Source organism: Cebus imitator, unplaced genomic scaffold (genome assembly GCF_001604975.1).
Source record: "Cebus imitator isolate Cc_AM_T3 unplaced genomic scaffold, Cebus_imitator-1.0 Scaffold152, whole genome shotgun sequence".
NCBI lineage: Eukaryota > Metazoa > Chordata > Mammalia > Primates > Cebidae > Cebus > Cebus imitator.
Window position 1 is genome coordinate 2,987,258 of NW_016107467.1, and position 27,293 is coordinate 3,014,550.

Here is a 27,293-nt window from a genome sequence, read left to right on the forward strand (position 1 = left end):
TAGTCCCAAGAATTGGTGATTCGGTTCAAAGCTATGAATTTTATTTTCTGTAATCTGAACTATCCCTAACCCCTTTTTAAAACATGGCTGTTACTATCTACCTTTCTAGGCAACTTTCCCACTTACTAGCCTCCTTGTTCACATTTTGCTGCTTTTGGAAACACAGGATATATCTATGAACCCACTGGGGAAAAAGACAAGCCGACTATCTTTGTATTAATGTGCATGCTGCAATGCATACACAATCAGAGGACAAGACTTGTTACATGATTCCCTTTGGAGGCAACAGAAAACCGATTTACTTAATTGCCTGTGCTTAAGGGTAATGTCATCTTGTATGGCTTACTGTTTTATACTGATGGAAGAATATTAAGTTACTAATGGCATAAGTCAATAAAAAATTCATAGGCCATGAACTAGCATGTTAGAGAAAGAACAGAATTGGGAAGTGACAGCACTAATTTATGAAATTTCACGTTTCAGGCACCTGACTTGTACAGAGATGACTTTCTGCCTTCTGTAGAACCTATCAGTGTTATGTAAATCAAGATAGTTAAATTACATTATAAACTCAAACGTTCTTAACTCCAAGCTTCTCTGAAAGATAGCTGAAATCTGGCTCAGTCTTACTGTTTCTTTGTAACTGTTTGATGCATATATTACAATCAAACTACTTTGGATTTTTCAGTCTTTCATTACACATTTATTTAGCATTAGCTAAGACAGAGAGAACTGTATTGGATACACTATTAAAAACAGCTAACAATCCAGCTGAGAAATCAATCACAAACATAATTATCTTCATTATAATGGTAAAGGTGGCTAATGTTTCAAATGGAATTCTTTAATAATTAAAAGTATCAGGAGAGCTGGATTAGAGAAGCCTTTCCCAGATTAGGTAAGGAGTCTTTGTGAAAGTAACATTTTAGCCTTCTCCTTTTTGAGGCCCAAAGAAGGAGAAATTGTAAATTGTAAGACAGCCTGGGTATGGAGGAGAGAGCTGGCTCAGAATACGGCATGTGCCTTTTACTATCATGACAGAAAAAATCAGTGACAATTTAAAAATAAATGGACATTTACAATAGTGAAAGGAAAGTTAAAAGATTTTAGCAATTGGTGAAGTTCTCAAAAGCCGTGAATCAATCAGAACAATTAGAACAGTAAAGTATTTCCAAAATGGAATAAAATGGATGATAAAAAGGGTACTAAAATTATACTTACTTGTGGCGAGGTATCTGAACATCTCAATTTCCCTGTTTCTTTTAAAAACTTTTCTTTTTCTGTACTAGCTTCCTAAGGTTGCCGTAACAAAGCCACCAAAAACTCGGTGGCTCAAAACAACAGAAATGTATCCTCTCACAGTTCTGATGACTGGAAGGCTGAAATCAAGGTGTGGGCGGAGCCAGGCTCCCTCCAAAATCTCTAGGTGGGAATTCTTCCTTGCCTCTTCCATCTTCTCGTAGCCCGCGGGATTCCTTGGTTTGCATGGCAGCACAGCTCCATTCCGGGCCTTCATCCTAATTGGTCCATCTCTTCTGTGTCTGTGCTTCACGTGGTGTTCTCCTCCTTGTGTATCTGTGTTCAAATGGCCTTCTTTTTATATGGACACCAGATATACTGAATAAAGGCCCGTTTTAATCCAGAACGACATCATCTTAATTTAACGAAGGGCTTCTACAATAAGGCAATTTCCAAATAAGGTCACATTCTGAGGTATGGGGCATTAAGAATACATCTTTTGGGAGGACATGATTCAACTCAAAATACCATGGTTTTAAGTTGCATATGATTTTCATACTTTAACATGTTAATGTATACAAGTACATACATTTAATAAGAAGTTTTTGTCAAACGAACACAGTTGAGTTGACCATCATGTGGCTTTCTGCTTTACTGAGGCCTGTATGTAAAGTCCATAAGGACAAAACCAGACTTGACTGTCTACCACTGACTTCTTTAACAAAACGATGAAGCTGTCCTCGAGTCAGTGCAAACAGACCCATAGGGAAGCTGGCCTTGTAATTCCAGATTCATCAACATGCTGTGAGGCTTACCCTTAGTCTGGGTGGCTCACCAGCACAGAGCCACTTCTTGACCATTCTCCTCAAAGGGACAATTTTTTCTTAAAATCTATAATTCTTTCTAATGTGGAATCATCACAAAAGAGGATACAGATTGGAGTGAATCATTAGAAAGCATCTGTGTCATGGAAACACACCAATCTGGGCTTGAAGTTCCACCACTAAGTAGCTGGGTGACTCTGGGTAAGGTAATAAACTGTTCCAATCCTCAGTTTGTGCACCTGTATAATGAAGCGTCTTACTGCTAATGTCCAGTGCAATTGTGAAGATTAACGGTGATGACACAACCTGGCCTGACACATTAATTGGGATCAAGCACCTGGAGGAGACACTTAGTAAGTGCAGCTTTCTCCCAATTCATCGCATATGTGTCTTGTTGAAAATAAACACCTGTAAAAGAAAATCTTCCTTTCCATAGGATACCAAATAAAAAATGTAACGAAAAGTCACATTTACTATAAATACAATATACATGAATTTTAATTGAAAGTATAGGTTGAAGTAAATGTGTTCATTTTTTGGTAATTACAAAAGCGAAATTAGATGAAAACAGAATTGAGAACCACTGAACAAAAACCACTTACTTAGAAAACATTTTCTAGAGCATTGCCTATATGTCAGATATTTTTAGAGGCAATGTGTCAGAGACGCGTGCAATATAAAAAGTATGAGGAAAGTGCCACAACTTACCCCACCAACTTTCTCAAAGTGAGATCCATCTTTCTTAAAATCTGCAAGGGCCCCATTGAAATACCAGGTAAAGATGATGTCTAACAGTGGGTCGTGTTGTACCTGGCAGGGCAATATGACGCTTTCACCAACAGAAACATCCATGTTAGATGGTGCCAAAGTTATTCTCGTTGGTTCTATTGGGGAAATAATTTTTAAGTAAAACAGCATTTTATTGTGATGAAAGACATTTGCACAGGCAGGCTGTTCATCTAACACACCATGTATGCCTGTAGATGCATATAAATATTCATACATCTATAAAATTAAAAATTTTCAGCATTATAATAGGCATTTTGATGCAGAGCTACATTTCAGTGGCTCCACAAATTCTTGTTAAAGAAATTAGGATATTTGAATTGTACGACATGTAAGTTTAAAGATTAAAATCAGGTGTAAACAAGAGTTGTACTACTATTAACAAAATCAATTTCAGCTTAGTTTTATTGTTTTTTGAAATGTAGGGGTAGAAACAGAAAATACTGTGTTTTCACCAACTTTGACTAGAAATTACATCACCATCAAAATCTAAACAGATATTTAATGGTAGCCTGGATTTGAAAGATACAAAAAAAAAATGCTAGAACAGGTACAAACAGGAGGGGTACTTATGTTAAAATGTTAATTAAAGTCTGTTTTTCCCCAGTGCAAATGTCCACTTACGTATTTCTTTCCCCCTGTTGTCACCACCTACCTTCCATTTACCTATTATAAATTAAAATTCTCTTGACCCCATTTTCCCACTGCTACTCCCCACTTCTTTGCACCACGTTGGACTAAAAGTCTTCAAAAGAGTCATTTATGCATGTTGTCTACAACTATGCTAGTTAATTCCCTGTTTAACTCAGTCTAGCCAGGCGTTGGTCCTCCCAACCCCCTGCCCTCATCCAGGTCCTGATAACCATCCTGCTGATATATCAAAAGGTATTTCACATCATGCACTCCTCTGTTCAAAACCTTGCAGCAGCTCTACTTTTCAATACAACTGAAATAAACTCCTGAAGAAGTCTACAAACTGCTTGCATAATTATCACCAAGAAATCTATTAACTGACACCTTCATCTCCATGAAATCTTTGTCCAAATCTCTCCTTCTCAGGGAGGTTTATTCTGATCATTGTGTTACTAATGCTGTAACATAGCTCTGCCACTATGTGCCTCTTTGTTAATTGTTTACAATTTTTGCCTTCTAATAATTTTCTTGTTTCTTATTCCTACTGTTATTTTCTTTCTCCTTTTACAGAAGGTAAGATTCATGAGGACAGTATTAGTGACAATGTGCTCAAGGATACAGCCCAAGCAACCGGCACAGAGTAGGGGCTCTAATGTTTTCATGAACGGATAAATGAACAAAATATATCCACAACTTTAAGCAATTCTTATTTATATCATGTTATTTCCTGAACTTGAACATCTCCAGAAAAAATCAACTATAATGAAAAAGACAAAGTGTATTCAAAAGACTCGACATGATAGAAATTTATTTAAAAATAAAATAGAAGGAGATCAACATATGCTATTTGTAACTCTTACTGCTCATCTTCCTAGCACAGTAACCAGTATGTTCCCTGGTACACATTGTGCTGTGCTAAGGAAATATTGTTTCCTTGACTTTTCACCTGTTAAAAGTAACGTAAGTGCAAGTATAGGTTCTAGCTTTATAATGTACTGCACATTGTGGAAAACATAGTAATGTTCACCATAATAATATATCTTGCAGTAAATCCATATATAAAGCAATATTTAAGAAATGCACCTACCTGTGACAACCAAATGTGTTGTGCCATTTGCTTTCCCAAACTGGTTTTCTGCCATACAGGTGTAAGTTCCAGCATCAGCTTTAGTCACATTGGCTATTTTGAGTCCTCCATCTTTTAACAAAGTAATTCTACAGAAAAGTCAAATAAGATAAGTAAATGTATCATAGCCATTTTTTTGTAAATGAATATATATATATACACACACACACACTTAAAAAATGTGTTGCCTTAAGCTAATATTTTTAAGGCATGATCGACCAGTCCTTAGCTTTTTGGGAATACAAAAAAATAAAAGATAAAAGAACATTCATCCCCCACCCACACACATAAACACACACACAGTGTTTGATGACAAAAGATGCTCTACCAGTTTGAACTTTGTTCATTGTTTTTACTCATCATTACTTATTACACCTAAATTGAAGGATGCACTTGCCAATTAAGCATGAAATGTTTTTCAAAAATATTAACATATGTTGTGGTAGATTATTCCTGGAGTTAGCCTAATCAATTTAAAAGAAATACAAAGTAGGCAGAACACTATTTGCCTTAAATTTGAAACAATATATGAGAAATGAGAAAGCTACATGTGTTTCACTACAAACTGAGAGAGTCACATTTGATCCAGTAAAAACCCAAATGTTCCAAAGAACATTTGGGTGGTCCCCTCTGAGCTAGTGAAAAGAGCCTGAGCAAATCCAATAAACCTTACTTTAGAGTTTCTGAGTATACACTTAGAGCGCTTAAAGCTTAGGCATCTAATTAAAGGAAATATAACTGAGTGCTTTACATATGCTTGGCACTGTAAGAGAACCTGGGATTATGGGGTGAGCAAGACAAAAAGTCCCCACCTTCATGGAAGTAATATTCCAGTGAGTGGCATAGACAGCTGTATTAGTCTGTTTTCATGCTACTGTTAAAGACATACCTGAGACTGGTAATTTGTAAAGAAAAAGAGATTTAATCAATTCACAGTTCCACATGGCTGGGGAGGCCACATGGAAGGTGAAAGGCACGTCTTACATAGGGGCAGGAAAGACGGAATAAGAACCAAGCAAAAGGAGTTCCCCCTATAAAACCTTCAGATCTTGTGAGACTTTTTCACTACCACCAAAACAGTATGGGAGAAAACGACCCCATGATTAAATTATCTCCCACCTGGTCCGTCCCACGAAATGTGGGAATTATGGGAGCTACAATTCAAGATGAGATTTGGGTGGGGAAACAACCAAAATGTATCAACTAAATAAGTAAAATTGGGAAGTTCTGATTTTTGAGAAGTACTCAGAAGGGTGATACAATATAGAATAACTACTTTAGGAGGAAGAGTTTCCAGGATAGGGTGCTTCAGAAAATCCTCTTAGAAGAGGTGTCGTTTGAACTAAGAAAAAAGAATGAGATGGGATTAACCTGTCATTAATCTGATCACTGTATCTTTCCTGCCCTAATTTGTCTACTCATAATTTTATCACCTTTCTTTGAATTCCTAAAATAATTACTATCCACATCATACATTTAACACTTGAGTAACTTTTTTCTTTTATGGCTCCTATTTTTGACATATGAGAGAAAATGAATGGTAAACTTCTTAAAAATATTTGTAACCCCAATATCAGCATGGCATCATATATGCAAACTGTGGTAACTAAATGCCTCCAAATTCTGGGCCATTCAGTAAAGTAAATAGGAAAATACTGAGGACAATAGAATGAAGGATCTCAATCTGTAAAAATGTTTATTGCAAAGTTTTTAGGTGTGTTTCAAAAATGTTACTACAAGAGTTTCTGCATAAAAATGTACAAGATATGGATTTTCTGTTTTATTTATATATGCATATATGTGTGTATGTATGTATGTATATATTTATCCAAAATATTTTTCACCTCCAGTAGACTTTAGGATACTGCCACCAATCACTTTCTAGATATATTTCTTTATAGTCTAATATTCACTTTCACTTGTATCCTAGTTACACTTTCTTCAGTGAGAAAATCACGGTGGAATTAGAGCTAGCACACAGGTTCATGATCCTGGGTAGAGCTATCTGTTATGGTTTGTTGTGCATATCATTTCTATTTAAACTGTGTTAAGATATATTTAAAATAAAAAGGTTTGAGAGCAACGACCTAGAAAGCTAATCAGGGAACCATGGCACTGAATGCCAACTTGAGGAACTATAGGGAAAAGTTAAAAATTCCAAGAACTTTCCTAGGAATTAAAAACAAAACAAAACAAAAAGGGATATATCTGATCTGATTCTCTCTGATTCTCCTTGTGGGACCCTGAGGGTTGAAATTTTGCCTTTTGTTGGGTGTGAAATGCCTCCTATCACTTCATTGGAAGAGATAATCAAATAACTTAAAAAAGAATCTGTATCTTAGCCTATTTGACAACAAAGATTTTCCTAGTAAGTATGTAATAATAACGTAAAGAAGAAACCCTATAGAGAAGTAAAAATAAATAAAAATTTAGGATAGGAGGACTGGAAGTTTTAAGGAACACAGAGAAAAAATTTAGACATGTCAATCTGATCATGTGATCCCACCCTCTTCCTTCCACCTGTCCAAGCAAACATTGCTTAGCGTCCCCCAACTTTGGTGTCACATTGCCTGCTAGATACAGACTATATCCTAAGCCTGAACCATATCCTCACATCAGGACCTCTTCCTCTCTCTAACTTCATACGGTTTCATGAATTCTTTCCCTTGCTTGCTTTTCTCTAATCACATAAGCCTTCTTTCACGGGGTTTTTTGCTTCTTCTGGTCTCAGGGCCTTTATAAAAACTACTTCCTCTCTTTGGTTGATCTGTATTCATTCTTCAGACTTCACTTACTTTCCTGAAACCATGTGTCGCATTCAGTTTTCCTGTATCTGATCAAAACATTATCTGTGCTTTCTTCACAGGACCCATCAAGTGTCCATGTATATATTCGTGTGCTTATTTGACTAATATATTTCTCCTCCAATAGATTGTGTGCTCTCTGGAGGCAAGGAAAATATCTATTTCACTCACAACTAAATTTGTAGACCCTTGAAAAGTGCCTGGCACAGAGTAGACATTCAAAAATAAAACTTGTCAAGTGAATAAATGATGATGTCCCTTTAGAGAGTCACTGCAGGGGAGTTGGGGTTAGTGAAGCTAGGTTGCAAGGTACTGACACCTTATAAATAATAAGGAAATGGATTCAGAAAGTGTGCAGACTCATACATACACACACATATAAGTGTATGAAGTGTGTGTGTGTGTGTAGCTAGCCCTCCATATCTATAGGTTCTGCATGTATAGATTCTGTAGATTCAACCAACAATACATATAATATATTTGAAAATAAATAGATGATGACAACACAGGAATAAAAAAGTACAAATGACAGAGCAACACAGTATAATAACTGTTTACACTCCGTTTCAACTGTAGTAGGTATTATAAGTAGAGACTATTTAAAGTATATGGGAGGATATGCATAGGTTGTGTGCAAATGCTAAGTTATTTTATATAAGGAATTTGAGCATCCATGGGTCTGGTGAATACCATGGAAATACTATGTACATGTATGTAGAAATGTTGTTTATATCTACGCAGCAAAAAAGATAAGGCAATAGAAGACTGGATAAAGAGAATTTAGAAATGCCTTTCCCCAGGATAAGAGAACTCCAAACATGCGTGTATTAGAGAATAAGTCAATAGAGAGGGAGAGACTGAAGACAATGGGATGGAAAAAAGGAGTGAGAGAGGAAACTGACAGAGAAGTCTTGGAGAAGGAAAGAGGGAACACGATTAAGGATCATGTTCCAAACCCATCTGATTGCTAATCCCATCAATAAAATTTGGGAGCCATGAAACCCAAAGAAAATGGTACTTAATCCACAGTATTGCTCAAGAATTTTAACTATCATTGTTATTAAACAGAAAATGCAGATGTGCTAAAGAATTTTAATATGTAAATACCAGAAGCCATTAGATGAAATCAAAAGGTTGTGAAGGTATTTAAATAACAAGGCAAATTAATCTGCCCTAAATTATAGGTTAGAGTTAGAATGGGAAGCTTCAAGAAGTTGGGGATCTACCACTTCTATGATTAGTAAGCCTTAAAGCAAAGTAAAAATACCTCTTGTTGACTGAACAATTATTGAACTTAAATTGACAGCTTCTGATTTGAAAACTACAAAACAGAGGTAGGTAATTTCAGGTATCTTCTATGCAATGAATTAGTGTAACAGCTAACTTTGCACTACAAATACAGGGGTGCTAGAAATACTGGAAGAACTAGAAATCCTTTGGTGTATTAGGTTTAGTAACTTTAATCAAGCAAACTTCAAGTCAAGCAAATCATGCCCATGTCGAAATGAGAATGTTTCAAAGGCAAAACCTAACATCTGCAGAATCACACAAAGACTTCAAAGCAAACATATTGACTCTCAGAGAATGCAAACCCTATGTATATTGTAAAATTTTAAACTAATTGGGTATTTTCTTCCTAAATTGATTCTTCCAGTAAGTTTTAAGCGGCCCACAGGGCATTCACACAACATAAAAATAAACAATATTCAGTAAATGGATGGAGTAATTGTTTCTCAACAGAAAACCTTCAATAACCCATGCTTCCCTACAGAGATTCAAAGTGAAAATTTTATGCCACTTCACTATAAATGAAATTGCTTTTTAAGCTTTCTGAGAATAGGTTTATCTGCAAATGGGTGGAGCTGAAAATGTAGATAATGATGAGGGACTCTTGTCTTGGCACAAAACGTTAAATGACAATTTATGAAATTAACATTCAGGAATACAAGAATGCAGTTTGCTTAGGGAAATGGTGCAATTCAAATCACTGTGGCATTTTTAACTCCTTGATCAGTTTTATAATATACCTCTATGTGTACCTTTTTACTGGTCCTTCCTTTTGTAGTAGGAGGTTAATTATTTACTTAACTTTCGGCAGTCTACGGTTAGTTTGGGATAAGTAAATGTAATTGCTTTAAGCTGCTCTAATGGCTTTATGCTGTAATTCAGTGACGACATTAAATTTATGATTGTTAAAAAACCTTGTTTGTTCATACAGTATATTGTTGTCTAGGCAACACTGACCTGTACTTTATGATGACATTTAAACATCCATAATAAGGCAGTGTGCTTTAGAATGGGAAAAATATGAAGTATTATGGATGGTAAAGCAGGAGTTCTGAAAATATTGTTTTCTCCTGCCTATATTCTTCTGATTATTACAGAAATTTATTCAACTTGAATTTTAACAAACACACTGCAACTCTACATTTTCTCAGGAAGCATATCTCTGTGGAGATGTGATCACATGAGATCGTAATGATTAAACTGCTGTATCGAAAATAACAAGGCTATTTTAGATGGTACTTGCTAAGTACATATTCCAAGAGATTGATGCTTACAATTAGACATAAGACAAAAGTACTCACAATGCATATATTACAGGATAAACAATGACAGTTAAGAAAAGCAAATATACACGGATGAAAATATATGAGAAAATAAACATCAGAGTAAAAGAGCACACAGTATATGTTCTCATTTACAACTTCTCTCACCCCCACATTATTGGTGAAATAACTGCTCCCCCTTGAGTTCAAAGAAAACCTGCAAACAGTATTTAGGAAAACAGTATTAGCGTTTTTATTCTTCTACCTATCCTGTTTTGGGTTTTCATGTTATAAATTCAACAATGTTAGCATAGTGATTTATTGGTTAGAAAATCTCCAAGGAAAGAAGCAGCAAATGAAGATCAGCAGTTAATTATCGTAACTTCGAGTAAGTACCAGGCTAATAACAAGCAGCTCTGTGATTGTGCTGAACACACACATTCTATGAAACAGACACCTAGAGAAGACGGGCCTTGGCACCACTCTATAACCTAGAGAAAGAAAATGAATTCATATCATTTAACGTCTCCACATACTCATAAGAGGAAAATCAATAAAGGAACATTTTCACTTCTATAAAATGTTTCTTTATAAATGCATATTATCATGACAAATATATTTAGAGCTAAAATCACTTTTATGACAATGACTGAATAGTTTTTCCTACTAAAATGGACTCAAACCTATACAAGAAAAGACCCCTATAAGGGGATTTCCAGTCTAAATGAATATATACAACTATCATCTAAGTAATTTATGAGGCGCAGGCAATACTCCAGTTGAAACATTTGCATTCTTATACAAAGGAGTCTTTGCAAAAATTATACTCAGAGGCATGAAGCAGTAACACAAACAAAGGAAAACAGACAAATGAGACAAATAATTCTTTGATGTCTTATGTATTAAAAGGAAACTTCAAAGGGGATAATTATTAAGGTTCAAAGGCCCCACATCCTTGGCACTATTCTTCTATGCCTCAGAGAGAGACATATGAGTCTAATCAGGGAAAATAAAAATGTTGGCTTTGTTAGCTGTATTATAGATAAAGCTGATGCAATACTGCTTAGGTGAGCAACAATGGTTTCCTGATATTTCACTCCAGAATTAGGCAGGCTTAACCTGCCTGGCACAGGCAGACAACCCTAGGCCCTCCCTGTAAGGGAGGCCCCATTACTGCATGGTAAAGGCAACAGCAAAATACATCCACTCTCTATGTGCAGCAGACACCAAAGAGAAAGAAGGGGAAAAGTTGAGCTACAGTGACAGGATCTTCTACAGAAATTCAGGAGACAGATACTTTCTCTGGGGAGTCATTAAAGAAAGACCCAAATGTTACTCCAATGGTTGTCCTTCTGCTTAGAGACTAGAAGCCCTGGAATGAAAGTTATTCCACTCTAATGCCAAAGTGCGAGACACTTGCATTTTTGGTTGTCCAGAATTGATTCCTCATTCTTTGGACACCAACACTGATCTTCCTTGAGGAATTCTCTGCCCCTATTGCATGCAGTCTTGGTAGGGCTATGAATCACAGTGCCTTGTTCTATCCTAGCCATGGGCTAGATATATAAGTCAGTATTTTTCAAACTTTACTGTGTACCAGTTACCTAGAGGATTCTTTAAAATGCCCACTGTTGGGCCCACTGTCAGATTAGGTCTGGGATGGGGCAAAGGGATTTGCATTTTTAACAAGTTCCCATGTGACACTAATGCTGCTGATATAGGAACTGCACTTTGAGAGAAAGTGTTCTAAGCTATGTCCATTGAGCTCTCCCTCTTCAGACTCTGATTTACAGCAAAAAGATAGAAATGATCATTAGTTCACCCATCCCAGCACTTGCCCCAACAAGATGGTACAATGCCTGCTGCCAAGATTTCTGGAGACAGCAGTTTCTTATGCATACTTAAGTTAGGTTGTGTAACTTAGCTAATAATTCTGTGTAATATCCTTAATTCCCAGCTAGAGTTCACAAACCCTTAAAGGATACGAGTTATGAAATATTGGTGCTTTGCACATAGTAGCTTTTTTTCAATAAATATTTGTTGTCTCAAAAAATATGAAGATTTCAGAAATAATCTTCTATATAGAGAGGACAAGGTGTTATCACAGATCAAGAGTGGTCCAACAAACATCTTGCCCTGCCACTGAGCTCTTACAAGATAGGATAGTTTTGCCCTTTTATTTCAATTCCAAAGTCCTCTGCTTTTATTAATATCCATCAATATTCAAGTGGTTCATTTACAACCTTACACAATGTTTTTAACCTTTCTAGGACACAAAGTTCTTTGAGTACTTGAAAAATCTGGGAAACCTCTCTGTAAAACAAATATGTGTGTGCACGTGCATGCACGCACACACATACACATACACACACACACACACACACATAAAACCATAACAGTTTTCATACAGCTGAGGAGGGGAACAGATCGTCTAAGATGTATGGGCCACAGGTTAAGAACCTCCGCTAGCAATTCGATTCATCCAATGACACAGAAGTATGTTTGCAACTTCTTTGTCTTAGCTGCTCAGCGCTAGCCTTTCTAGCAGTGCTTTGTTGACTTTTTCTTTTATGATGACTATGTACATTTGATGATGGGTTCCTTAAAAATTATCTAGCTTTAAAACAAAATGGTAATGTTGCTCAAGAACCTGGGTATTGAGTCACACATTTGCTCATACAATAGAGAGGGCTTCAATTTGCTTTCCCAGTAACATCTCAATCCTGACAACCTAAGCATTTTTGTCCCTCCTCCAAGCAGAGAGTTTATCGTCATCTAGTCAAGTGCAGGTTCTGGATGGCTAACACACTTTTCTTAAGGTAATAGAAACTTTAGTGCTAGTTCAACAGACTCTTTTAAGTATCGGACTCTTCATTTGCACTGCAGCACCTTCTCTGTATCTCAGGTTCTTGATTCTGAGCATAACCTTGAAATAATATCTACTCTAAGCCTTACAAAAAACATGTGTGAGAAATAATGAGAAATGATGAGAAATAATATTTATGGCAAATTAGCTAAAAGAAATGTGGCCTATGTATTCCTCAAGAGTCTTGAGTGTTAATATTCAAACTTACCCTTAAGTTGTGAGTGGTAAAAGAATTAACCTTTAAAATTGATTGTATTTTACTTTAAGGGCAAGGAGTGTAAGTACTATGTTACTTAGTGTCCTCTCTGTAGGCATCCATTGGATTTGGACACACACATAGCATTTCTTGGCCAGAAAGAGTTGGGTATCTCCTTATTAAATGGTTTTATTTTACCTTATAGATACTGTGGATTGTTAATTAACAGTATTTTTCTTGGCTCATTTGTTACCACAAAGCTCTCAGCCAAAATTGTGGATCTCCACTAAGTTGGTATATATTTTGTAAACTAACTTCATACATTCATTCCACAAATATTTATTAACTTTACAACATGGACCTTGCTCTGTCATCAACAACAAAGATTCCCTGGTGAGGATTTATGCTGTTCAAAGAAACTTACATTCTAGGCAAGTGGAGCACTGGCATGTTTTTTCTCCTCAGTGTTCACTTTGTGTGTTATTTGATAAACTGTCTCAAATTATTTGTGAAATATGACATCATATAAGTAAATGATATAGACCAGAAGACATAAAGTTATTAAAAGCAGGATAAGTAATAAAGAAATAAATGCAACGATGCATAAGTTTATAAAATTATCTAAATTAAAAAACAAAATGTTATTAAACTGAAATACTATGATTTTCTTGAGTAAATTCATAAATATTAGGAAAAAAGAAGTGTTTAAAATAATTTTTAAGCTAAAGTTAAAGATATCTCTTTTTTAGCATTTGAATGTAAAAGGTTAGAAAATAATCTCTTCCAAAACAGAATAGATATTTATATATCTCACCTAAATTATAGATTTTTTAAAAGAATTTCAGACTGAAAAAGGGTCAGATACTCTATCTTCCCATAGAAACTACTCTAGCAATGAAATCTGTATTAAGACAGAATTGTAAAATGCACAAATAAGATCACGAAGTGGAAAATAGGTCAAAGTACAAAATAAATTGTTTTGAGTGAGGCAGTGATAAATTTATCTCAATGTAATAATTCTATAGACTTTGTATATAACAGATCATAAATTATGAGTAAGTCCTCTCCAGGCATCAGAAGATGAAAGGCAGAAATCATCATTATCAATCTGCATTTTCATTTCTTTTTCATGGAAGTGCAATGGAAATGGCACTTCACTCAACATCTCATTTGACACCCATCCATCCATCCGTTCGTCCGTCTGTCCGTCCATCCACTCACCTGTTTCTGTGAAGGGCTTCAGGGAGGGGGAAGAACATACTAAAATATAGCACACTCCATATTTTTTAATAGAAAGCCTCAAGTAGAAATCTATAAAAAAAAATCAATGTTTTACATTTCTAAGAAATAGTTGCAATAAATTAAATTGGAAAATTATAAGTACTTTTAAGACATGGGAAGCTGTCCAAGAAAGAGTGAAATGCACTTCAACAAATATTTGTTGAGTACCTAACATGCAGTAAGTGTTTGGAAAATACAAGTATGAGTAACAGTTATTCCCTATCCTTAAGACACAATCTAAAGGCCAAGTTGGGAGCTGTATAATTCATGCACAATGACATAAAATGTGATCATTGGGTATGAAACATTGTATCATGAGTACAAATTCACACAACTCTACCTCAAGAATACGTAGCCTCTTCTTCTCAATTTCCATTACTGTGATCCTAAACCAAGTCTCCGGAAACTTGCTCTAACCACTATGAGTTGCCTCCTAATCAGAGTCATTGTTTCTTTCTTTTCTCTCCTCAACTCGCCCTCGACAGTGCAGCCAGAGTTATCTTTTAGCCAGATCATGTCATATCTCTGCTCTAAAACCTCAAATGACTTGTCATTCATTTTCAATAAAATGTAACATTTTAATCACGGTCTTCAAGGACTCCCATTTCCAGGCTCTACTCATGCTTCATTGCTTTCCTTTTTAATGCATGACACTTCAGTCTCACTGGCCTTCTTGTTTCTCAAATAAGTCCATTTTCCGCCCACCCCAAAGGCTTTGCCTTAGTTGGGGTCCCCTCCTGGAAGGCACTTCTCCCAATTGTTGGCACAACTGGCTGCATATTATTTAAATTTCTGCTAAAAAAATTATTTTTTTAAACAATGCTTTTGTTTGTTGGTTGGTTTTGTTTTTTGGAGACATGTTCTCACTCTGTCATCCAGGTTGGAGTGCCACACCATGAGCACAGCTCACTGCAGCCTCCAACTCATGGGTTCAGGCCATCCTTCTTCCTCAGCCTCCCAAATAGCTGAAACTATAGGTATGGACCACCATGCTTGGCTAATTTCTTACATTTTTTTACAAACTGGGCCTCATTCTGTTTCCCAAGCTGGTCTTGAACTCCTGGCCTCAAGTGTTAACAAAACTACCCCCTGCTTTGGCCTCCCAAAAAGTGCTGGGATTATAGTTGTGAACCACTGAGCCCAAGCCACAAAGCATTTCTTGAAATCTACCATATAATGATCCTTTCTTTTTCTTTATGGCTAAAAAAATTATTTTTTCCACTTATTTATATTCTTTCTGTTCCTTATGCAAGCTCCATGAAGAAGAGACCATGTCTGTCTCATTCACTGCGGTATACTCAGAGTCTTACACATGGCAGGTGTTCCAGACTGCATTTCCAAAAGGTGAACACAGTATTTCTCAACCTAAATCCCACTCCCCTAAATCCTTGCCATTCTCCCATTGAAAGGTTCATTGATGGATGAATAAAGAAAATGTGGTACATATGTAAATGGAATATTATTCAGCCTAAAAAAAGGAGATCCTGCCATTTGTCACAACATGAACGAACCTAGAGGACATTATGTGAAATGAAATAAATCAGACATAGAAAGAAAAATACGGTATGATCTCACTTATATGTGTAATGTTTTAGAGTTGAAAAAAAAAGTCAAATGGTGATTGCCCAGAGCTGGAGGATGGGGGAGTTGGAGAAATGCTGGTCAAAGCACAAAGGTTCCTTTATGCAGATGAGTTAAACTTGGAGCTCTAGTGTACAGCTTGGGAATTATAGTAAATTGCACTGAAATTGCTAAGAGAGCTGATCTTAAGTGTTATCAACAGACACACACACACAAAATGGTAACTATGTGGGTGTAATAGATATGATATGTTAATTAGCTTAATTGTGATAATGACTTCATAACATATACATATATTAAAATATTACTTTGTGCACCTTAAATATATGTAATTTTTACTTGTCAAGTATATCTTAACAAAATTGAGGGGAAAAAAAGTAAAGTCTAACTCCTCTCCCTTTGAATTTGGATAGCCTTGTGACTCATTAGTCACCAGTGGAATGCAGGGAGAGTGAAGGTTGGTGTCTTCAGAGCCTAGGCAATTCAGCTTCCACCTTCCTAGCTTGAATATTCATTCTTAATGCTTTTAGCTGCCCTAGGTAGGCATTATGACACACACTGAGGCTATGATAGCATAGGAAGCCCACACTAGCCTATGCAGAGAGACCACAAGCAGACGCCTTGGGCTTCATGAGAGGAAAGAGTGTAACGTATACCTATCTTCCAGCTGCTGTCTCTGGCCCCCATCATACTGCAACCACAGGAGACACATGGAGCAAATACTGCCTTGTCAACCAATCCCTGCTGGAATGTCTGACCCACAGAAACCTTGAGAGATGATAAAATGATTGTTGCTTTACACAATACAATGTTTTAGCAGGGCACATGGTAGCTCATGGCTGTAATCCCAGAACTTCAGGAAGGAGAAATAGGAGGATCGTTTGAAGCCAGGAGTTTGAGACCATCCTGGGCAACACAGTGAGACCCCATCTTTATTAAAAGAAAAAAAAATACACACACACACACACACACACACACACACACATATATAAATTAGCAAGGTGTGATGGTGCATGCCTGTAGTGCCAGCCACTCTGGAGGCAGGGCACGATAAACACATGAGCCTAAGAGTTGGAGGTTGCAGTGAGCTATGATCATGCCATTGTACTCCAGCCTGGGTGACACAGCAAGACTCCGCCTCTTAAAAAAAGTTTTAGAGTGATTTGTTATGCAGCAAAAGCTAATGTTAAATAAATATTTGATGAATAAATGAAGGTTGAAATGAACAAACATGTAAGAGCAGAGGCTGAGGGTACAAAGAGGGATAAGGTGAAGGCTTTGCAAGAATACAGGTAAGATGGTTTACTGCAAAAACAGACATAATACACTTTGTTAAGTGATACAACTGGATATATAAAGAAACCAAAAGGGCCGGGCGCGGTGGCTCAAGCCTGTAATCCCAGCACTTTGGGAGGCCGAGGTGGGTGGATCACGAAGTCAAGAGATCGAGACCATCCTGGTCAACACGGTGAAACCCCGTCTCTACTAAAAATACAAAAAATTAGCTGGGCATGGTGGCGCGTGCCTGTAATCCCAGCTACTCAGGAGGCTGAGGCAGGAGAATTGCCTGAACCCAGGAGGCGGAGGTTGCGGTGAGCCGAGATCGCGCCATTGCACTCCAGCCTGGGTAACAAGAGCGAAACTCCGTCCCCCCCCCCCCCCCGCCAAAAAAAAAGAAACCAAAAGAGTAAAACAGAAGAAAACAATTAATCTTGTCTATTCCACGTCAGGAATGCTTCCCATAGCAAGTAACAATAAAACTGGACCTTGACTGATATGTAAGGGTTTTCTAGGCTGCGTAGAAAAGACATTCCAGCTAGAGAAAACTGCAAGAGTAGAAATGCGGAATACAAGGAGAATTCTGATTTTTTTTCTCTTCTCCTTTCTTTCAAAATTATTCAAAAGGTAACGATATATGTACTCTTATACAGTATCTTGATTTTGTTAAAAGTCAATATTCTTACTTCTAGAGTAAGCTCCATTTTCCCCCATCTTAAATATATCAGAAGAAAAAAATGCAAAATTAGCCCTTAATGATATTGCACATTCCTACAATTGCATCAGTATTTTTTTTATTTGAATTTCAAGTGAGAGCAAGGAAACAGAACAGGGATTGGTCGATGGTTAAATGCATGTGGGACTTTAGGGCCTGAGTGAGAAATGCTTTATGACCAAAAGAATGTGCTACAGGTAGTTACTCCCTGTAAATAAAACATTTATACTGGGCAAGGATATGAATTATTTATCCAGTTCTAACAATGAACTGGCTTGAAGTAGATTTTAATCCCTAGCACATTCAGATTCATTAACCTGTGTTCTCCTAGCAATATTATAACACTGACAAAATATATTTTAAGGTGGCCTTAACTTCTATAATACATAAAAACCAAGTTTGAAATATGGATTTAAGAACTGCATGGTTATCTGCAAAATTTAGTTGATATAATTTTAGAGACCATGTGTCAGCAATCTATTTAAAATAATATTTGGGTGGAGTTTAATTAATTAATTAAATGTATTATAAATAATGTGTAATTCAGTTTATTGTTCTAAAAAAGATAGGTCTGTGCTTACCTTTATTTTCAGCCCAGACTTAGTACTCTGAAGGCATCTGAGCAACATGATGAAAACAGTTAAGTAATAGTAAAGAAGGCATACTAGCAACCAAGAAACATGAAAAAATGTTCAACATCACTAATTATCAGAAAAATTCAAATTAAAACCACAAGGAGATACTATCTCACACCAGTCAGAATGGTTATATTACAAAGTCAAGACATAATAGATGTTGGTGAGGGTACACAGAAAAGGGAGCACATTCACTGTTGGTGGGTATATAAATTGTTTCAGTCCTTATGGAAAACAGCATGAAGGTTTTTCAAAGAACTAAGAACAGAACTACCATCCCACTCAGCAATCCCACTACTGGGTATCTACCCAATGGAAAAGAAATCATTCTAATGAAAAACCAACAAGGCTCCTATGTTTATCGCAGCACTATTCCCAAGAGTAAAGTCATGGAATCAACCTAGTTGCCCAGAACAGTGGATTAAATAAAGAAAATATGGTACATATACAGCATGGAATACTATGCAGCCATAAAACGAACAAAATCATGTCATTTGCAGCCACAAAAATCCAGATGGAGGCCATTATTCTAAGTATGTTAATGTAGAAACACAGAATCAAATACTGCACATTCTCCCTTATAAAGTGGGAGCTAAGCAATGGATATACATGGACATAAACATGGAAACAACAGACCTTGGGAACTCCAAAAGTGGGGAGGAAAGCAGAGGGACCAGGATCGAAAAACCATGTTTTCATAGGACACCATGTTCACTATATTTGGGTGATGGGTTCAATAGAAGCCCAAACCCCAGCACTACACAATATGTCCTGATAACAAACCTGCACATTTGCCCTCTGAACCTAAAATTAAATAACAGACATAGATAAATATATAATGAAAATTATATTAACATCAGAAACCTTTTTCTGAGCATCTAGAGAGAAGTCATTATAGTAGATACTTCACACACATTATTTCAACCTTTGCAATCCACTGAGGGTTTCAAAAGGGGGTTCCCCCAGAATGTAAGAGAAACGGAGCAGGGATAGAATAGGAAATAAATTGTCCAAAGGAAACCTTGGGTTTCTCTGCCTATCAGGGAAACCAATTTCTTTAACTCATCCCTCACAAGAGAGTGTGCCATCCAAATGCCACCCACGAAGCTGACTAACTCTGAGGATTCCTGGTCTCATTTTCCAGTAAGGAAGCCAAGGCTCAGGAATTACGTAACTTGTCTAACACCCCAAAGGTGGCAAGTGACACAGCCAAGATATGACCCACATCTTTCTGACTTCCATGCTTTGCCCTTTCTATAGGCTAAAATTAAAGAAGCAAATAGAATGTATGCTTAACTTCATCTGACACAGTGAATAATGTGCATAGCAATTAGCATACTGCATGCCGAATAGGCATGAATAATTCATGTAAATAATGACACAAATACCCACACAGAAACTGAAGCTATCTAGTGGTTAATAGGGGAAGATTTGTAGGTATGTGCTGGTGGTGAAGTGTGGGGTATTGGAGAGAGAAAGTGATTATTACACCTTCCCATGAGCTCCATTTCAAACCCAAACTCTGGGATTTCATTGACTCTTCTGATTATCTTCACTCTTAAATCAGCTTAAACTTCTTATAGATTATGGCAGTTATGGACAAAGGACCCCTTTCCTTTTCTAGCTGAAAGCATAAGAGAAATGGAGGTATGCGTTGGGGAAGCCAGGTCGGGAAGGAGGCTGTTCTCCACTCTCTAAAACTCCTGCTTATTTACGTAGGTATATCAATCCTCCTTTTAAGAAAACAGATCTGCCTGTAATGTTTACCTCCTTTGAAGAAGAGGAATGGTTTTCTATCTGGGGAAGAACTCAAGCCAGGCTTTCTTACTTTCATGATTCTACGTGAACTTTGGCACTGACACAACTGAAATAAAGGAATAAATACCCAGTTTTGCCTCTTGCCTGAGCGATCCTTCCTGTTTAGACAGCTCCCTACTCTTTTGCTTTGCTGCATTTTATATCCCTTCCTTTGAGATTTCTGCCCTCATGGAGCTGCTCTACTGCTTCCCAGGACTGAGACAGCATCTCTTCTCTGTGCTTCTTACTGGTTTAAAAGACCATTTGGCAACAGCCTCTATAAACACCTTCATTAGAGGCAGGCTGGCAGTGTCCAGTATGCTCAGCTGGTCCTAATTTACATATGTGTTGTCTTGGAGGTAATTACCAACGGTGCCCCCTTTCCCTTCTAAAATGTCCCAGTTTGTAGAATAACTTCCACGGTCACCTTAATCATGTAGTCTATTCTACTGTAATTGATGATTTAGTCACCCACATTCTAAACAGACTGTGGGCTTTTTGAAGGCTTCTTGATGTTTCTTATTCATCTATGTATTCCCAGAGCTGGACATAATAGCCAGTGAGAAAATAATGATACGATAAATTAGTAAATAACATGGAGTACCTTCCTTCCAGGCAAGAGGCAGGGACATCAATCTGTTTCCTAAAAGTGATGGCATCCTACATATGAAATAAAATTCTTCCAGTGCTTCAAAGTTCAACAGTTAGAGATTAATTTAAAGTAAGATACAGGAGTAAAAGACTCACTGAGATCTCAGCTATGCATCTGAAGGTAGATTCACTGAAATTCACAAAGCTTCCACACCTACCTGAGTGTTGCAACGGAACAACTGTTTTGATGGGAAGATCATGGAAGGAGCGGAAGATTAAAATAGAGTCAGGCTTTTTCGATGAAGGGGGCAGTAGAAGGCTGAGAAAGATGGGAGCAGCATTTTGAACAGTATGACGAAAAATAGATTCCACTGTGAGGAGAGGAGCCAGGTAATGTAGGGGAAGTGGGAAGAGATGGAGACAGGAACTGTTTGGAAAGGAATCCCTGTTCTTCACCAAAAAGCTTGAGCCAAGGGGAACTGCCATCTAAAACAGATTTGTTGGATAGTGACAGAGTTTCTAGACACATCTTTATCAAAGCGAGGCTGTGGCCACTAGGAGTGGCAATGACAGAAACGATCAGTAGTCCTGGCTCTGAATCATCCTCGTTATTCACAAAAGTTTAGATTCTGCTTGTAAGCACCATGATCACATCACTCAGTGTCTCAAAAATGGCAAAGGTGACCAGTTAGGAGCATGTCTTGAGCTTTTAAACTCCTATATGGAACTACCTGATCAGGGTGGAGATGAATGTAAAATTGCATGTAACTTTTAAAATTAAGGCATAATTTACATACAGTATAATAAACCGTTTTCTGATGCACAGTTCTGTGAGTTTTAGCAGACAGATGCAGTCATGTCATCTCTCACAATCCAGAGCTATAGCAGGTCCCTCATCCAAAAAATCCCTCCGTGTCCCTGAGAATCAACCTCTTCACCTAATCTCAGCCTCTGGCAAGCAGTGATCACTATTTTCTTTCCCTAAAATTGCTCCTTTTTCAAAAATGTCATATAAATGTAGTAATACAGCATATAATGCTTACTACATTTTAATGCCAGCTTTTATCTATATGTAGGAAATACATTAAGATTTGATAATACTTTTTAAAAACAATGCCTAGGTTATGGCTATTCATAGCTGGAAAAAAAAACTTTACATTTTCTTTCTTTAAAAGGCATTTAAATTTTGATAGTATTAAATGTTGCATAAAACATTTAAAATAATTTTAATGTGTTAATTAGAAGCAATGAGGCATTCTTTTACTTTCTTCTGAACTGAGGTTATTGCAATAAAATATTTACTATTATAAGCAATAGCATTCAAATGAAGGACCTTATTTAAAAAAATAATTAGCTACTATGTTTTAAGTACCACTAAGTGATAGACATAAGTTAAATAATCTTTAAAATAGGCTCACTGGCTCTTTCTCACAAACCATGCCTGTTCATATTCTCAAAGGTCTTTTTCAATTTTAGTTTCCTTAAAAGAGACAAAACATACGATTTTGATTTGTCTTTTTTGGAAATAGGTGGATTTAAATGAATGAATAAATAGCACAAAAACACTGACTCCTGGTGAAGTATTATTGAATACTAAAAAGGCAGGACATTTCTGTTTATTCCGTAATGTTTCTTGCTGCAGGAAGAAAAAAAGAATAACTTTACCCAATATTGGATTGGATAATACCAATATGAAATAAAACCAAACAATAAGCTGAAATAAGAAAAAAGAAAAACCTTTACTCAATACTGAAAGCCTGTAATTCTGAAGTTTAGAATAGTTTAGCACCAGGTGACTTAACCTGACATTTACTTAATAAATCAATCACTAAATCACTAAATGAGATAGTAACACAGTCCTCTCTACTCACAACTTGTGTGTGCAAGTTTCAGAGGCAAGCTGTACACTCTGTACCATTTAATGACATCAACCCTTCCCAGAAACTTGTATTCACTACAACGGCTCAGCTACCATCTCCAATCTCATGACATGTAAATCTCTATTCTATAGCCTGAGTCTTTCTCCTAAGTTCCAGATTCTGTCAACCTTTGTATGCACGGATATATCCAGTCGTTTTTTCAATAGGTGCTTCAAACTCAACCAGTCTCAAACTGAACATCCTATTTGCCCTCATTTCTGCCATTTCTATAAGGTTCCCTATCACACTGAAAAGGTCTGCCATGTTCCCGGAATCCTAACCTGGAAATCTAGGATTTATCCTTGACTCCTGTCCTCTTCAAATCATGCATCTAATCAACAGGTCTTGTTGATGTAACATTTTCTCAGACTCCTCAAGGCTTCTCTTCATTCCCACTGTCATTTCTTTAGTTCAGGCTGAACACCGTTTTGCTCAGATTGGTGGACTGCTACTAACAAGGGATCTTGCCTTTGGTCCTGATACCACTTCAACCCATCTGCTGGCACCAGTGGTCCTTTTTTTTTGTTTGTTTTTTGAGACAAATTCTCACTCTGTCACCCAGGCTGGAGTGCAGTGGCAAGATCTCAGTTCACTGCAACCTCCACCTCCTGGGTTCATGCAATTTTCATGCCTCAGTCTCCCTAGTAGCTGTGATTACAGACATGTGCCACCATGCCCAGATAATTTCTGTATTTTTAGTAGAGATGGGTTTTCACCATGTTGGACAGGCTGGTTTCAAACTCCTGGCCTCAAGTGATCCACCTGTCTTGGCATCCCAAAGTGCTGGGATTATCAGCATGAACCACCACACCCTGCTGGTCCTCTTTCTTAAACAGAAATTTTATTCTGTACCTCTTCTACTTTTATTTTATTCTGTTGCCTTCCAGCACTTGTGGAACAAAGCCCAAATTCCTTAATTTGGTGTACACTGTCATTGACAATAAGGCCCCTGCTTGCTTCCCTCTACTGCCCAATTCTCTCTGCACACTCCCCACTATGGCACCTTAAAATGGAGGTCCACTGAACAATCAGTTACTCAAGTACCTGCTATGCTTTGAATATATTCCTCCAAAATTTCAGGGTGAAAGCTCATCCTCATTGAGATGGTATTAAGAAGGTGGGGGGCTTTGGGAAAGAATTAAGGAATAGGGGCATAATATCAGTGCCCTTATCAAAGAGGTTAGATGGAGCTGCCTCACCCCTTCTACCATGTGAGGATGTAGCAACAAGGCCCTGTCTATGCAACAGAGAGTAAGCCCTCACTAGACTGATGCCTTGATCTTAGTCTTCTCAGACTCCAGAACTGTGAGCAATACATTTCTGTTATTTATAAATTACCCAGTCTAGTATTTTATTACAGCAGCCTGAATGAACCAAGGCAGTGCCCAAGCCATGACTGGCCTCTGTGCCTTTGCACATGCTGTTCCTTCTGCCTAGAACACTCTTCTCCGGCGAAAACCCAGGTCATCTTTCAAGTAGTGCTGCAGACATCGACATCGCTTTATCCAGAAAACTTGTCCTGATCCCTAATTTGAAGATAGAGCCTTCCCAGGTGATCCCTTAGTATCTTGTACTTTGCCAATTGAGTTTTATTGTACCTGCCCTGTTATCTTGCTGTCTACCCTGAAAAGTTATAAACAACGGCATAGATGTATCTGATAAATAACAAATGCCTAGTGCCTAGCATATAGTAGGTATTTAAGGTTTTTTCCAAATGTGAATTTAACTGTGAGAGCCTAGGAATCACTTTTTGCAGGATAAGCCTTTATTATCTATTCAGAGCAGCTTTTTGAAGACCTGTTGGGCAGTAATCCATTTACTACCCTAGCTTGAAATGCTCTCTGTACTTGAAAGAAACAACTCTAATTTCTTCAAAAACAATTCTGTAATTTAGATGCCTCACTGACCAATAGCCACATTATCACGGCTGATTCATAATTGCAAAGCTGTTACTGTGCTAATATAAAAATTTACAAACAAGGTGTATTATGATTATTCAAATATATTATATGATTTACATAGCAGGCCCATTTATCAGTTTATCCAATTATTTAAAAAAGTATTTAAACCTTTGATTGTTTTCTGATTTAGACCTTGAATGATACATATATACAATATTGGCTTAATCAAAATGTATTGCCAGTGGCCCCTGTGTTAGGCCAAAGAAAGCTTTCATCATAAGTTTCCTATTGACAAGCCAAAATTAACCTACTAAAAAAAAGAAACTAAAAATAAAAAAAAAAGATTTCAAATTTTGTCAAAAATATCCCATCAAAAATTTTGTCTTCTATTCTTGAATGCACCGATGAATTCATTTGTCCTTCAAATAAGATTGAATCTGCATTTTTAAAGTTGTAACAGTCCATGATCTAACAACCACAATAAATCTACCATTTAACGTGTTTTTCTGATTTGGCTGAAGCCTGCAGACCAAGTCAGGAGGGATAGATATGGGGCTTTTGTTGCCAAGTGATGACTGCGGCCGCTCTGATTTCCCATGAACTTGGAGAAGGTTCAAGTCTGCAACTTGTTCAATAATTGCTTCTAGCAGGCTTCTCCCTAAGCATCAAGGCCCTGGCTCATCAGTGTTTTTTGCTGTCCAAAAAGATAAAAACAAAATTCAAACCACAGATCTAGGGAGGATTGGAACACTATGGACCCTCTTTTAAATATGTTCGCTCCTTCCAAGGATATCTTCATATACAAAAGCTTATGATCTATAGGGGAAATGTTAGAAATATATCATACAAAGCAGAATGTCAGGAGGCTTGAAAGGGACAGAGAACTACCTTTTATTACCATGAGACACTGCTGGGTTAGCAATTATTTTCCTCTCTCTCCTTAAAAACACACTCCCAATTTTTTTTATTGGGCTCATTCCCATCCAGGAAAAAAAAATCTATATATTCCAGTCTCTCCTGCAGCTAAGTGTGGCCAGGAAATGAATTTCTGATTAGTATGGCATAAGGAAGAGTATTGTATGCAACTTCTGGGAAGGCTCTTACAGGGAAGGAAGTGTATTCTTATTTCTACCTTCCTCGTTGCTGTTGCCTGGGATGTCGCTGGGAGGCTGGCCCCTAAAAAGCAGTTTTGGTTCATGAGTTAAGGGTGACAGGGCAGCAAGACAGCAGGGCCTGCATCTCTGCTGAATGGAGTGTCTAGGCAGCCTTCACAGTGACCAATCAACCAATGAATGGCCAACCAACAAACAAAACGTTTCTTTTTCAAACACTTTTACTTTCAAATTTTATTTATAACATGATCTTATTCTTATAGATCAGTACATGTATATGTACAAATATCAGGCTAAATCGTTATTTTACAGTGATTATGTCAGGAAGGAAATATAATCTCTGTATCATGGAAGTGGAAACGGAGTTTCAGAGGTATTACATACCTGATCTAATGACACTAAAGTTTTGTGTTCAAAAATCTTTGAACACAAAAATGTCAGCAGTTCTAAAGAAAGAGTTAACTTCCAGCATAAAGTTTGTGCTACAAATCTATGTTTGTATTAAGAATAGGTTAAAGTATTAAGTGGCTAAATCAGAAATTCCAGGTTGGATTCTAGAACTTATATACTTTCCCCAGCACCATCACTATACAATGTGGGGATAAATCTCTCCTTACATATCTCTAGCTAAATTTCTTAATCCTTTTATCCCCTTTATAAATTAAGATTAAAAGCCTCTACCTACTATATTTACTACTGTGAGGATAAGTTGATTTAGTGTTGCACAAACCATTGATGTCCACGGGAAACAATCCCTGTTTAAGTCGTGTATATTATTGAATCAATTAAAAAATTTGTGAACACAAAAATGTCAACAGTTCCATATGAAGAGTTAACTTTCAGCATAGCCAAAATTAACCAGCTTGTGCTACAAGCCTGTAGTTGTTTAAACTAGCTTAAGAAATCATATTCCAAATCACTAATTAACCTCCTGTTCCAGAAATCTATTCTGTGCAGCCGAGCATTTGGTTGGACTGTGTCAAACCACTCAGTTCACAATTTTATCTTGTCTTGCTGTGAGTGCCTTTTAATGAAGGTATCTTCGGTTAAATACCGGATGAACTGCAGATTGTACTCTTGTAACCAACTCGTCTAAATATACCTTTGGGCCTATAATCTAAAAGCTGTTCAACCTGGTCATGTGCAATCTGACACTGTGATTTTAGAAAAGCAAATCCACATTTCTTGGCCTAAGGTTTTATTGTTTGTTTGTTTTCTTTCATTTCCAAAGTAATAATTTGGACTCTATGACTTCAACGACTGAGACCACCTCAAAGATTCTGGGCTCCCTGTACAAAACGTGGCACTGATAAAGCTTAGTGGTTATGTCCTAGAGTCAAACAGAATGGCTCCTGATCCTGGTTATGTGACTTCAGGCAAATTAATTCCACTAGGTTTCTGTTTTCTCATTAGCTGCAGAAATATTTAAAGGCGACAATTTTTTTTTTTTTTTTTTTTTT

The 27,293-nt window shown here is 37.0% G+C and overlaps 1 protein-coding gene across 1 annotated transcript in view; it reads right to left on the reverse strand.

The window, feature by feature from the left end:
* CNTN3 (contactin 3) overlaps positions 1-27,293 on the reverse strand; it is a 336,227-nt gene that overhangs the window by 73,324 nt on the left and 235,610 nt on the right. Inside the window, exons 12-13 of the mRNA XM_017543319.2 lie at positions 4,570-4,697; positions 2,772-2,947 (exon numbers count right to left, since the gene is read on the reverse strand). Coding sequence (XP_017398808.1) covers positions 2,772-2,947; positions 4,570-4,697 — 304 coding nt within the window. The remainder of the gene's footprint in view (positions 1-2,771; positions 2,948-4,569; positions 4,698-27,293) is intronic.